This window comes from Fringilla coelebs (assembly GCF_963513975.1).
Source record: "Fringilla coelebs genome assembly, chromosome: 17".
NCBI classification, from domain to species: Eukaryota; Metazoa; Chordata; class Aves; order Passeriformes; family Fringillidae; genus Fringilla; species Fringilla coelebs.
The window spans coordinates 7,684,849-7,698,201 of record NC_140043.1 but is presented as its reverse complement, the minus strand read 5'-3'; the positions used below and the strand labels follow the sequence as shown (position 1 = coordinate 7,698,201).

At 47.7% G+C, this 13,353-nt stretch overlaps 1 protein-coding gene across 1 annotated transcript in view; it reads left to right on the top strand.

Moving 5' to 3' along the window:
• The window catches only part of PPIL2 (peptidylprolyl isomerase like 2), a 68,106-nt gene extending 60,220 nt beyond the window's left edge, over window positions 1–7,886 (top strand). Inside the window, exons 17-20 of the mRNA XM_084217529.1 lie at window positions 3,996–4,068; window positions 4,207–4,269; window positions 4,747–4,886; window positions 6,524–7,886. Coding sequence (XP_084073655.1) covers window positions 3,996–4,068; window positions 4,207–4,269; window positions 4,747–4,886; window positions 6,524–6,617 — 370 coding nt within the window. The 3' untranslated portion in view covers window positions 6,618–7,886. The remainder of the gene's footprint in view (window positions 1–3,995; window positions 4,069–4,206; window positions 4,270–4,746; window positions 4,887–6,523) is intronic.
• The last annotated feature ends 5,467 nt before the right edge of the window (window positions 7,887–13,353 follow it).

Here is a 13,353-nt window from a genome sequence, read left to right as displayed (position 1 = left end):
CTATGCTAAGAGAAAAAAAACCACCATAAATGTACCTGCCTTGTCGTTCATGTTTAAATGTAATGCAACATTTATCAAGCTCCTCTAAAAATACAAGCTGTCTCAGGGTTGCTGAGCTAAATATATAGCTGAGATCATAATTTCTCTGTTCAACATCTACTGGAAGCACACAGCAAACTCTCGGTTCCACTGGTTGTTCTGATGTGAATGGTGTCTTGAAAGTGTCACCCTATTGCACACAGGGTGTCATCTGAACACCTTTTGCAAACCTCAGCCAGTTTAGGACAAAGCATGTATGACACCTTATAAAAGGAATAGAGCCAGAAGCAGTGGAAAAGGTTAAACTTGTTTATGCCCTTCTCCCTTCCCTGCCATGCTGGCTCCCAACTTGGCAGAAGTGACATTGCACGAGACCAGGCAGCACAGTGTGAGCAGTCACTGGCTGTGCCACACATTTAGCATGTGTAAAGACTATAAAGGGATGTGAGTCTGAATTTCTGGAATCTGCATTTTCTTTTACTGAAATTATGCACAAATTTCCTTGAATATTAGAATAATATTAAGTAATGGCTCACTCTTTAGAGCATTTTTAAAATGTTTTTATGTACTGAGCAATGGTCATTTCTACATATAATTTGTATGGGCTTTTTTCTTGGCCCAAAATATGTGTTGTTGGGCAGGCAAAGAATCCCAAAAACTTATCCGGTGTGTCAGTGCACGGGCTTTGACACATTATATATCATCAAAGTGATTTTAGTGCTGCAATGTAACATCATGAGATGACAATAACAATGTGTAACATGTAACATTTCAAGGGCCTGTGTATACCTTGTCTCTTAGATCAGAGGAAAGCTTGCAAAAGCCTTCACATTTTGGAATATTTCATTTCTTTTGCATCCAGCTCTGACTGCCAGGTTAGTGTGTAGTTCAGTTTTTACTGGATTGGTGATGTTTGCAATCAGACCTTGTCCTTTTGCATGTTAATTGTTAGTGGGCAGATACCAGCCTCAGCTGGGCCTGACCCTGACAAAGCTCCCAAGTGCTCCCTGAACAAAAGTGACATGTAGATTATTTCCTGTCCCTCTGGTCAGAGCTCTCTCCTCTGAGGTGGTGGTCTGTATTCAAATTCGTTTTTATTTTTTATCAGCATTACAGCAGTGTCTTTATAAAGACAAAAACCTATATTGAGAGCTGACTGTGCTGACAGTGTAGTACACAGAGATACTCTGGAGAATGCAAGGGAGAGAAAAGGAAGAAATTTTCCATTTGAGAGACAAGAAGTGAAGAAGAAAAGAGAATGACATGCTCTGCAGGCATAACAGCTTTGTCTTCTTCCCCCTTAGCCCTTAACAGTCATGTCAAAATAGACTATTTAGGTCATTTACTGATGACCTGTGAATGCCATGTCTATCACAGCCTTTTAAAATGTACAAGTGACAAAATATTACCAATAAAGTTTAATTAGCAGAGCAACTGAAGATCTGGTAGCATCAGTGAAATGCATTAGGGCTAATATTGTGGGAGGTCTAGCTACGGGCTGAGGGATTACACAGCTGAGATTGCCAGTGCACAGCTGATCTGGCCATTTCAAATTATCAGAAACCTAATTAAATGAAAACATACAAGCAGATAATGAGTGAGCTGTTGGCTAGAAAATCCTCCGATATTAAATCAGAAGTTTCCTTTGGGGCAGTTAAAATACAGTGAATGTATCTTGGGCTGGGTGTTAATCACCAGTATTATAAGTCAATCTGATATTGGCCTGGAGAGAGATTTTAAAATTGAGTTTTTATTATGAACTTTCCAAAGTTCATACGGGGTCCTCAAGCCCTGTGCAGCCTCCCCCAGTCTGCTCCCTCCAGTCACAAATGACTGAGGCTGTTCTAGCCTGCATCCATGGGTTTTAATTGCACCTAAAAGTCACAGCCTTATTACAGAATGTCAGCAGGCCCTTGGGAATAGAGCTTGGAGCAGCACTGAAACATGAGCAAGCCCAGCTGTGCTGGGGCAGGTGTGAGGACACCCTCTCTATCTCAGCTCATTCTCTGTCATTCTCTGTGGTGGGGTCTGTCCTTTTGGTTGTGCTTAAAGCCTGTTCCAGCCCACGGGGTGGCACTGAGGGCACTGGGGAGTGCTGTAGGAAGTGCATTTCTCCAATGGATCAGCTGAGACCATGGCAGGTGAGAGTCAGAGGCCTCTCCTGGTGCTGGTTGAGCAGACTCTGCCATGCTGGGACTGCACAAGTGTCTTTGAGAGGGAAATACCCTGGTATGAGTGTATAAAGTGTATAAAGGTGACTGTGAATATCACGTGTTTTTTGGTCAAGGAATTGCTTATTTCTTTGATATGAAAGCTGAGTTAGGTGATAAAATGCTCTACATATTCCACCAGTTTGGTATCCTTTTCCTCACCAGCTTCATTCAATTTGATTTTCCCCCATCTCATCTGCTCATCCCTTGCCAGCCTACCTGTGCTGGTGCTGTAGTCCCAGCAACAATCACGCTTGAAAACAGTTACCCCTCCATGGAAGCTGGGGGATTGCTGGCTCTTGGCTTGCCCTGTCCCATGGGCAGCCCTGGACACCTCTGGGGCCAATTCCTGCCCCTGCTGCTGATCTCCTGGCCCCAAACTCCCCTGGCTCCTGGAGCAGTGTTTTTGAGAATTACAGCTGCTTCTCATTGTCCCACAGCTGTTAGTATGGGCTGTATTTTTGGTTCCTGGCCATGTGGCTTGGCTCTATTAAAACAGATGTTGTCCAGCTACAGCCTGCTTTGCTAATGGATCTGGATCACTCGGCATCAACAGCCTGTCTTCCTCTTTATTTACTGCTCTTCTAAGAATAGCTGTTTTCAAATTTAATTGTGGATGATGAGGTGGATAAAAGTGTTAAATACCCTGGGACCAAGAGCAGATCCCAGCAGGACCCCTCTGAAAACATACTGACTCAGTGGTTCCTGTTTAAAATTAGATTTTGACACCTGTCAGCCAATTTTTTATTTCATGTGTACTGTATTCACTTCATAGCATTCTGGTTCCTCAATCAAAATATCAGCCGCCTTCCAGAAGTCTGTTCTGTGGACACTGTTATCCCTGTTAGCCACATCTGTTGTCTCAAAGATAGAAGGTTGTTTGACAGACACTGTTTTCCACAAAACCTTGTTGATTGCTGTTACTTATTTCCTTTCTTTCTTAATCATGTCCTGTCTCCGCTATTCCATTATTTTGCTGGGATAAATGACAGGATGACAGGATTATAATTATCTGGGTTTCCCCATTTATCCTTTCTAAATATGCTTTTCTAGAATGTTCCCATTGTTCCACGCTTCTTTTGAAAATAAACATATAACAGTCCAGAAAGCCTTCAGCCTTAAATATTTTCAAGCAAGTGTTTGGATATGTTGACTTGAAAAGTGAGAAGCCAGGGGTCTAAGGCCCTCCTAGGTGAAAACTGCTTTGAGAAGTGTCCTGGCCTTACCCTGTGCCTGTGACTTGATGCTCTGCTGCCTTCCCAGAGCCCTCATGAGCTCACAGTCATGATGTTCTTCTGGAGGAATCCTGTGCCCTCAGTGTTAGTGGTGTTAGTGCAGACAGCTCTGCCACAGCTCTCCTGTTATGTAGTTACCATTCTCTTCCTGATAACACTGTTAGGTCTCATATACAGTTTGAAAACTAAGAAGAAAAGACTTGTTCTTCATCTGGCTGGTTTGTGTGGCTTCCAGGTTTTGGGCTTTGCTTTGCCTCTGAGTATTGGACTTTTCCATGTTCTGTTTAATTTTAAATTCAAATCCCATATTTGAGGGGAAAATTCTTATCTTCCACACTGAATGACATTATCTTAGATCTTCCAAATACAGTTGCTGACTCCTCTCCCCCCAGACATGATGATTTAAAAATCTGCTAGAGTAATGGACATAAATGAGATATATTAAAGGTAAGGGTGCAGAAATACTTTGAGTATGTTTTGACAATTGAATAACATGTCTTTCCTCTTTTAGGGTGGTTGGTGGCTTTGAAACTCTGACTGCTATGGAGAATGTGGAAAGTGACCCAAAAACAGACCGTCCCAAGGTGTGTGTGAAGCAGTAGGGGCAGTGGCTTTATCTGGCAGTGCTGGTCACTCTGCTGACACTTCTTGAAACCAAAATAGGGGGAGATGGCACTACTTAATCAGCAGATGGAATAACTGTTCTTCTCTTCCGCTTCCAGGAAGAAATAAGAATTGAGACAACAACTGTTTTTGTTGATCCCTATGAAGAGGCAGATGCACAGGTGAGGTTGCTTGGTTGGTTGAGGTTTTTTTGAAAGGCCAAAGCTTATCTGGAGAGAATTTTGCTTAATGGCTTTTCTTTGCACATGGGCAGTGCCCTGGTCCATCTTGTTGCCAGCTAGGATTAAGCAGCTGCCATTCAACATTGCTTTTTTGCCAGGATCCCAGTGACTCTTTCAATGGAGAGTTACTCTTGTAACTGAGTCTGGCACAGCTCCCAGTCCATCAGGCTTCTGATGGTTTCCTTTCAAATGCCCCCAGTAGCTTTGGGTGGCTGCAGGTGAGAAAGAGTTTTGCTATAATGGCTGCAGAGAGCCTGTTTGTAGTGGCCCTTGAGGGCTGTCTCCTAAAGCCTGCCCTGTAATCTCAGCGGTGCTGATTGCTGGTTTAGAGTGCTTTAAAGCTTCAAAGAATTGTAGACATTTTCTCCTTATTCTGCACTATCTCTTGCAACAGATTGTACCCTTTGCTTCCCACAGGTCGCTGCTGAAAGAGAGAAGTTCCAGCAGGAAGAAGAAGCAGCCAAAATAAAAGCTGAAGTGGTCCTACCAAAGAAAGAGGTTCAGACTCCTAAAACTTACCGGCAGGGGATTGGAAAATACATCAACATGGCTGCAGCGTGAGTTCCCTGTCTTTCTGATTTTTGCTGAATATTTTAGGTGCCTTTCCTGCTGGATGCTGGCCCTGTCCAGTGCCATTGTTGAGATGTTCAGACACCCTCATGTAGTCCTAACAGTCAAGAGTTTACTTCACTTCTGTTGTTTTTCAAGGTCACACATTAACTGAGCTTCTCTTTTAGCCCTTGAACATGACCAAGCTCATCTTTAAAAGCATTTGCTGACTTCAGAACTGTAGATACATTTCCAGAACTCAGAAGTCTTTGAGGAACTGTACTGTGTCACTTCTACACCATCTTTTATCCTCTTCCTTTTCTGAAGCTATTTCTGAAGGCCATGGTCCCACAGATGTTTCTCTTTTAGCAACTTCTGCCCTGCACAAAGTAGCTGCCCCAGGCCCCCGTCAATTTGCTGCTCTGGTTCCCTGTTCAGCCACACAAACAGCTGTACCAGCACAGCTGAAATGGCTGGAAAAGGGAGCAGGCTCCCAGGCTTGCTGAGGGAGCACAGGGCAGCTGAGTAGCTCCAGGGTACCTGGCTGGTTGGACAGGCTTATCCTAAAGCATCCTCTCCCAGGCACCCCTTGTACCCCTGTCAGGATTGGCAGCACTGCTTTCTTTCATAAGGACAGCACAGAATCCTGGCTGAGCAGCAGCTTAGCATGTGTTTTGGAAAAATTAAAATAAATGCCTTCCACTTGATTTTTAGCAGACTTCTCTAAAAGCATTTGCAAAAATGCTGTTGTCTGTCTGCTACATAAAGGCCTGTATTTATGCATACACAGATCTGGGCAGCCATTTAATTAGCCTGTGTGTGCCTCTGTGACTTACAGACATTTGCATAACTGTGAGAACAGAAATATGTTAGCTCAGGTAGGTCAGTTTAGTGTGTCAGTGAAATTTTTCAGTTGCAGAATATTGTGTGTCCCTTAAAATACTATGTCCAGCTTAAAACTGCTGACACACTGCACTCTTATTTACAGAGGAAATCCAGCAGTTGTGGCTCTGTGGAAAGGACCAGGTAGTATAGAAAGGACCTTCAATCACTGCAGCCTGCTCTGGTAGATTTAGGGTTTTGTGTTCTTCCTATCCGCTACTGATATCTGACAATAAAACTACAGCATGTGAGCTGGTAGCACAGCGTTCCCTGGGGTTGCAAGCTCTGCTCAAGAGAGGTTGATAATAATAGCAGCAACTGCAACAGGCTGGGCTCAAGAAACAGGAAAGATTGGAAGAGCTCTCCCAGCTGCTTTATACCTAATTCCCCATAAATCCTTTTGCTGCCACAAGTGCAGGTGAGAAGGTGTGGGGAAAACTCATGGCTCATGTTCTCCTGACCATGCTAAAAAGGTACAGCTGTTCAATCTTCAGCTCTGGCCTGGAGAACTTTCTGTGCTTTGAACACATTCCTGGGAGTGTTCAAAGCCTGATCCAAACCATCCCAATGGACTCATGCTCCCCCTTTTCGGGCCTGGCAAAGACCCCCAACCCATGCTAGCATGGAACTTGCACTTCTGTCTAGTTGACAAGGGATGGGCTGGCTCCAGTATACCTGGTGCTGGGAGAGAACAGGCATCCAAGCTGCCCTAGTCCCGCTGGCAGTAAAGACTCCCTCAGAGTTGTTTTCATTCTGGCTGCAGGAAGCGCAGTGTGGAGGATGATGGGCCTTCAACCAGCACAGCTGTGAAGAAAGAGAAGAAGAGCACCGGCTTCGGCGACTTCAGCTCCTGGTAGCAGTGTGAGGAGCCCAGCACTGGGGCAGCACAGCGCAAACAGGAGCCTCCCACGTGGCCCCAGAGAGCCCAAAAGACAGTCTGTCCTGGGGAGGGAAGGCACCAGCCTGCCCTTCCACTGGCAGAGAAAACTGCTGCTTTGTTGAGGCTGGTTAATGTGGCTTTGTTTTCTAGAGAGCACATTCCCCCACTGCATCTTCCTCGAAGGCTGTTTTGTTGTTGTTTTGCAAAGCAGGGAGCGGGCAGCCCAGCTCCCCAGGGATCAGCTGGAGCCTTTCTCTGCTTGGCTGGCAGCAGACCAGGCAGAGCCCAGCCTTGCAGGGCACTACTGCAGTGAGCAGCTACAATGGTGAAAGAGCTCCTTTTACAGGTAATCATTCCCAGACCAGCCGAGTGTGCCAAGCGAGGGAATGAATTAAAGTGCTGGGAAGCTCCTGTGCTGCTGGAGAGCTCTGTGGAAGGGCTCCAGCCTGTCCTGCCCTTACCTTCCAGCTGCCTCCTGCTGGTTCTCAACAAGGACCAATTTTGTCTGGACTGACTGCTGTCATCTGAAGGGCCTTGCTCACTCCAAACGAGCTCTCTCTGTATACCCGTTAAAGCCTCCAACAGCAGCTTGGGAAGCTGCAAATCTACGTGGGGAGCCTGGGGCAGCTGCATCACTTACTCCTCCCAGTGGCTGCCCTTCCCTGAGCCACTGGACAGCCAGAGGTGCCAGGATGCACCAGTTCACACCTGCCCTCAGGTGCCAGAAACTACAGCCTTGAGCAACTGAGCAGGAATAGAAACAACTCTTTTGTTTGTTTTTTTTAACACCCATCCCTAAAGCCTGGTCCCTGCAGGGTAAAACACCCCATAGTCTGCTCCAATGTCAGGCTTCCCATCATTAGGAAAAACCACATAATGTAGCTGACAGGCATCTCAGATATTTCCATTACATAACCACAAATTATTAGGAATCTTAATAAAGGCCTTATGGGGTAAAGATATATCAGCCTGTGAAGTTTTAATCCCAAAGAATCTGTGTGTTACCATAACTTAGACATAGCAGGCTAGATCCTGAATATCACTTTTCAGTTCATCTTAGGTGTTTTCAGATAAGAGAAATGCCCTCCCTACCTCCTGTGTGGCTGAGGAGAAAGTTTTGTAATCCCCTTTGGAACAATACATTTGTATCGGTGGTTTCATTCTTTAAGAAAAGACTCCATTTATAGGAAATTGCTGTAAAAACTTTTGGAAATATTTTGCATTAAATGCTTTTATTTTCTTTTGAGTGCTTGACTTTGACTGTTCAACTGTTATTTCCAAGATCACAGCATTGCAAACTTGATTGTTTTACAAGGAAATGATTCATTCCTGCTTTTTAAGATGCTCATAAGGAATTCTGGGATCTCTGCGGATATGATTACATCTTAGTTAAATTATAGGAAGTCCAAACTAATTTGAAAGAATAATAGGGGGAGTTTGTTTTGCAAATGTCTAAGTTTGAAATAACACATGTTTGATTACTGGAACGGGGGATTTGATGGTACTTTCCTAAAGCTGAGTTTCTTTTGTCTTATTGGAACCTCTTGATGGCTGGTTCTTTCATGATCCCCTTTACCTAACTCAGCATACTTCAGCACACTTTTGAGTAGTCAAATTCACAGCATTGCTAGAGCTGGGATAGGCAATTTCATTAATCCATAAGGATAAAATGCTGGTTTGTACCAGATTAAAATGGAGATTATTATGAAAGGAAGGAGATTTTTATTACAAGGAAGGCAGCAGAGGTGTGGCAAGGGCTCCCATTTCAGCAAGTCCTTGCTGCAGGTTGATCTGAGGGGCAGCAGGCTGTAGAGATAACTGCCCACTTTCCTGTTCTGTTCCAGCTTTTTGGCAGAGCTCACTGCAGTCCCTGAAGGACCACGGCTGTTCACAGTTCAGAGGGTCTGCTGCCCTTGCAGGCCCTGCCTTTGCACTGCCCCTTTGCTCACCATTTCCCACCATAACATCGGACACAAAAGAAAAAACAATTTCTTGGCTTCTAGGAAGGGCTGAGCGTGACCCTTTCAGTTTTGCCCCAAGCAGGGGTGAAGCTTTCCAGCTGTGGTTCACCTCTGGACCTGGATCCAGCTCTGGCCTGCTGGCATTCCCAGCTGAAGTCGGTGGCTATCAGGCTGGGGGACACTGGCTCTGGCCCATCCCCAGGGTGCTGCTCTGGCCCAAGGGTTTGGCCAGTGCCCAGTGTTGAGTCAGCAGCCAGACACTTGTGAGAGCTCTGTGGGGCCAACACTGTTCCACCACAGCCAGACCCTGCAGTGAAGTTTTGTCCTGCAGAGCCCTACCTCTCATCCCTCTCACACACCTAATTTTGTGTATTCAAGTAAATTTCTTTTTCATTTCAACTCCCCTTGCAGTGAGTGGAATCCACAGGGCCAGTGTGACCCAAGCTCTTCTCTGAAAGATGGCAGGGGCACAGAGAGCAGGGCAGTGGGCTGTATCCCTCATTTTTCCAAAACCTGGCTCTTTGCAGGGTGACTTGTGGTTTCCACTACCTGAGCCAGGAAAGGGGAGGAAGGAGACTGAACCGAAACCTTTTTTTTTCCTTTCATCACTTGGTTCTCCAGCAAAAATGGTGTGTTATAGGAATACCCAGCCAGCTCCTACTATTGCTAGAGGGATCAGCAAGAATTGTGCAGCCTTGCTATAGGAACTCACTCCTGGGAACCACTGTGCTGTTTGTAAGCACATTTTTACATTCTTTGACACTTTTCCAGTAAATGTGCTTAGAGAGAGAAACTAGGATTTTAACCAGGGGCTGAAGAAGCTTTTGTCTGGCCTTGACTAGAATAACACCAGCCCTCTCGTACTTTGCACTGCTCCATACCTGAGTTATTCTGCTAAAAGGCACTGGGTGACCAGTGAATTCATTGTTTCCTGAGATCTGGCACCATGGCAGAGATCAAAACACCCTTGAGAAGGCCATGGTGTGTGGTGGGGCTGGCAGCTGGGGCTGATTGTTTCCATACACAAAGAGGGGGCTCATGGGGGACTCAGCTCTTCACCTCTGCTTTTTCTGGCATGAATTTAGCCTGGCCCCTCAAGGAGCAAAGTATTGTCTGTGTGGGAAACAGCACAGATTGAACAGTTTTTCAAGCCAAGTAGCTGCAACTCTGTTACCATATTTACCAAGAGAAAAAGCCAAAAATATTACTGTTTGATTTAATTTTGCCTGTTCCCTGCTGATTTGAATGGCTGCAGCCCAGTAGTTCAGACTACCAGTTGCTCTGCTTCAGCATCACATGGTTGATCATGGTGGTTCCCATCTCATGTGGGGTCATAAACTGTGAGAAGTCAAACTGCGTTTGAAGGTCTCTGAGGAATCCTGCTTTTCCTTCCACCCCTTTTAAGACACAGCTGAGCCCAGCACAGGCTGTGAGTCCCCTCAGCTGTTGGTAGAGTCACAGGCATGGCCATGGCCGCCCTGCAGGTGGAGGGAGCAGCTGGCGGATAAACCTGGGTTATAAGTATCGAATACTTCTGGGATCCCCCTGCCACCGATGGCCAGCAACGTTTGGAAGGAACAGGATGTCGGAAAGCTGGCACAGGAAGCATCTTTAAAAGCATGAGGAGGGGACTTGCCAAAGCACCCCCCGAGTTTCCACACTGTTTGCTTTGGAGGAGGCAAACAAACCCCCTCAGACGGCACAGGAAGAGGCGGCAGCGCCGGGCCCGGCCGGGTTACAGCACGGCGGCGCGGCCGGGCAGCTCTCACTTCCTCTCTTTCTTTGGGAAGTGTATTTGTTATCACAGCCTTGTGGAGGATTTAACCAGCCTGTGCTGGGACTGTGGGGAAGGGGCCAGAGCCATGGCCCGGGAGGAACATTCCCACAGAAGGGGCACGCAGCTGTTCGGGACAGAACTGGTGGTGGCGGGACGATGGCGGGAGGGCTGAGGCCAGCGGACCCCCTGCGGTGAAGCCCTGTGGGGCTGGCCTGACGCCATTTTGTTTCAGTGCCTGAAGCCCTCAGCCCCGGGGTAGCGGCCGTGGGGGGCTGCTGAGGAGTGGGGGCCGCGCAAGGAGCCTCGGCAGGGCCGGCACTGACTCAGCCTCCAGGGAGCTCAGGCGCTGCAGCCCGGTGACTTCATTCTCTGGAAATAGCAACCGAGGAGGAACCATCTCTGTCACTACCGTACCCGTACAGACACTCAGCCAATAATGGCTCCTTGGCTAAAATGTATGTTCCAGAAAAGGCACCCGATTCCGTGTGAGAGCTTCAAGGGAAAATGACTCCTGCAGTTCCCCTGGTTGCAAAGTAAAGCAAAACCATGGCAGCAGCTGACTGTCTCAGGTAACGCGCCCTTTTATCACCAGTGAATTGAGTCTTCCTGAGGTTTCTGCTGGGGCAGCACAGAGCAACCCCTGATCATCCAAACTATGGCCCTGCCACAACAGCCAGGGGTGTTGGAGTTCCCGTGGAGGCACCCTGGGGGTGTCCAGTGTGGGTTTTTCCAGGGGAACAGTGCAGGGACAGGACTTTTGGCACTGGGGCCAGTGAAGGGCTGGTGTGGGCACAAGGCAGGTATCCCACAGGCACTAGTCCCTGCATCCACCTGCCCTGTGTGCCCTTTGCTGGCCACTGCAGGACAGGCTGGCAGGAGCTGCTGCTGCCAGCACAATGCCTCAACTGTGGTGAGAAAAACCCTCCCCAGACCCACATCCCCAGGCTGGGGCAAGCCCATGGCACAGGGCCAGCACTTGCCCACTCCAGCATTGTTGTGGAGCTTTCAGAGGTTAAAGCATCTCTCCCGGCAGGTTTGGAGAAGGGCTCTAGGACTTCACTGCATTGTGAGGGGCAGAGAAGGCACAGAGGGCTCCAGAAGAGGCTGGGATTGATCAATCTGACCAAGGGAGGAGAAAGCAGAGTGGGGATCAGGGCAGCTTCCTAGGCCTCTCTACCTTTCCTGATGTCACAAAGAGGCCAAATTTTCCCTTTCATATAGAAAAAAAGGCTCATCAGCAATCACAGCAAGCTGGGTTTGACAACTCATAACTTAATGGCTTTTAAAAAATAGCCACAGCCTGTTATAAAAGCTGGTCAAGGTCTCCTCTGCCCTTCCCCCTAGAAAGCCTTCCCAGCTCTCACTTTTCTGATATTAGATGCTTTCCATAATCTTTGGCCTTCATTTATTAATGGCTAATTATATCTATATTTGCTTTAGTGCCAACATTGTCCTCTAGCTTGAATAGCTTTTTTGCCTCCCTAATGTTTGCTTCCCAGCACTATTTATAGGCAGCAATTGTATCCCCCTGCAGCCACTGTTGTGTTTGGCTGCATGGGCTCTGGCCTCCTCAAACAGCCCTCCTGCCTCCCTCAGTGTCCTGCTCATGAGTGGAGGGGTCAGACAGGCCCCCAGCCAGTGCCTGGCTCTGGGAGAAACCAGTCCAATGTCAGCACTGGCCACGATGCTTCTGGGAAGGAACCTGGGGGCAGAGCTGTGTGTCCCTAGGGAGTCCTGTGGGGTTATATTTTTAGGCAGCCCCATAGGGTTATGTTTTTAGGCAAAGGCAGGAATTACTCCAGACTCCTGTTTGCCTTCCCTGTCCCTCCTTTCACATTTCTGTGGGGGGAGAGGAGTGCCCAGCAGCATGGCCCACCAAGGCAGCGCGAGAAAGCGTGCGATTCCTTGCTGCACTTTCATCCCGGGATGAAAGGGATGATAGAAAACATTTGTTTTTGTGATAAAAGCAATTGACCCAGGAGGAATCCGCCTCCCCAGGGTGGCCTGCAGCAAATCGCAGAGCTAAAGCACAACAGGCAGCAAACACCAAGTGCTTCCAAGCCTCGGAGCAGCTGCAGAGCAAATCCTTCCCTGCGTGGAAGGAAACCCTCACTGGGCTTCCACAGCTGCTCCCAAGCCCGGACAGCATGGCCAGGGATGGTTTTAGTGGATTTTGTTGGGAGCGGGAAGGTCTGCAGAGAGGGACACTGTTTTGTTGTTTTTCTTAAAGAATGGCCACAGTTTTTTATTGGAGACGTCTTCACCACAGATCTCAGCCGAGCTTTTAATAGATGGGTTCCTCGCCAGCGGCCATTGCAAATTGATTGCAGCAGAAATGGCAAGTGAAGACAAATATAGTGCAGGCTGCCTGCAGGGAGAGTGCGCGGAGGAAACTTCGGATGCTATTTTTGGTGTTTTGTCTCCACTGCTTACAGTGTTTCTAATCTTTGGTTTTCCTTAAAAAACTGTTTGGGGTTAGGACTTTTTTTTTTATTTGAGAGGTTAAATAAAGTTCTGTTCTCTGGAGGAAGTGTTGGGTGCCATGTCCATGCCCAGCTTTGTGGAGCTGTTGCATGCCATGGCCCATGTTGGTCTGGCAGGAGGGCGAACTGATGCTGCTGCTGCCTCCATCCCCTTCACTGGGACCAGAACCAGGCCTGTCTCACTCCCAGGCACTGTGCGGGGGTTGACCTGGAGCCAGTCCCTGATTTCACCCCAATCCATGGGAACCTTGTGAGGGGGCAGGAAAGTACAGCACTCTGGCTCATAAAGAAAGGAAATTCTCCCGCGCTGCTGAGCCATGGCTGCACCACAGGGGCTGGCAGCAGCAGCCCCAGCAGTGACCTGCCCTGCTCAGGACCAACGCACTGAGTTGCCCTTAGTCCCAGCCAGCTCCAGGAGCTGCAGCAGCTCCTGGAACACAGGGATACCCAGGAGGGTGCTGCAGGGGAAGCGCTTGACCTGGAGGGTGTCAG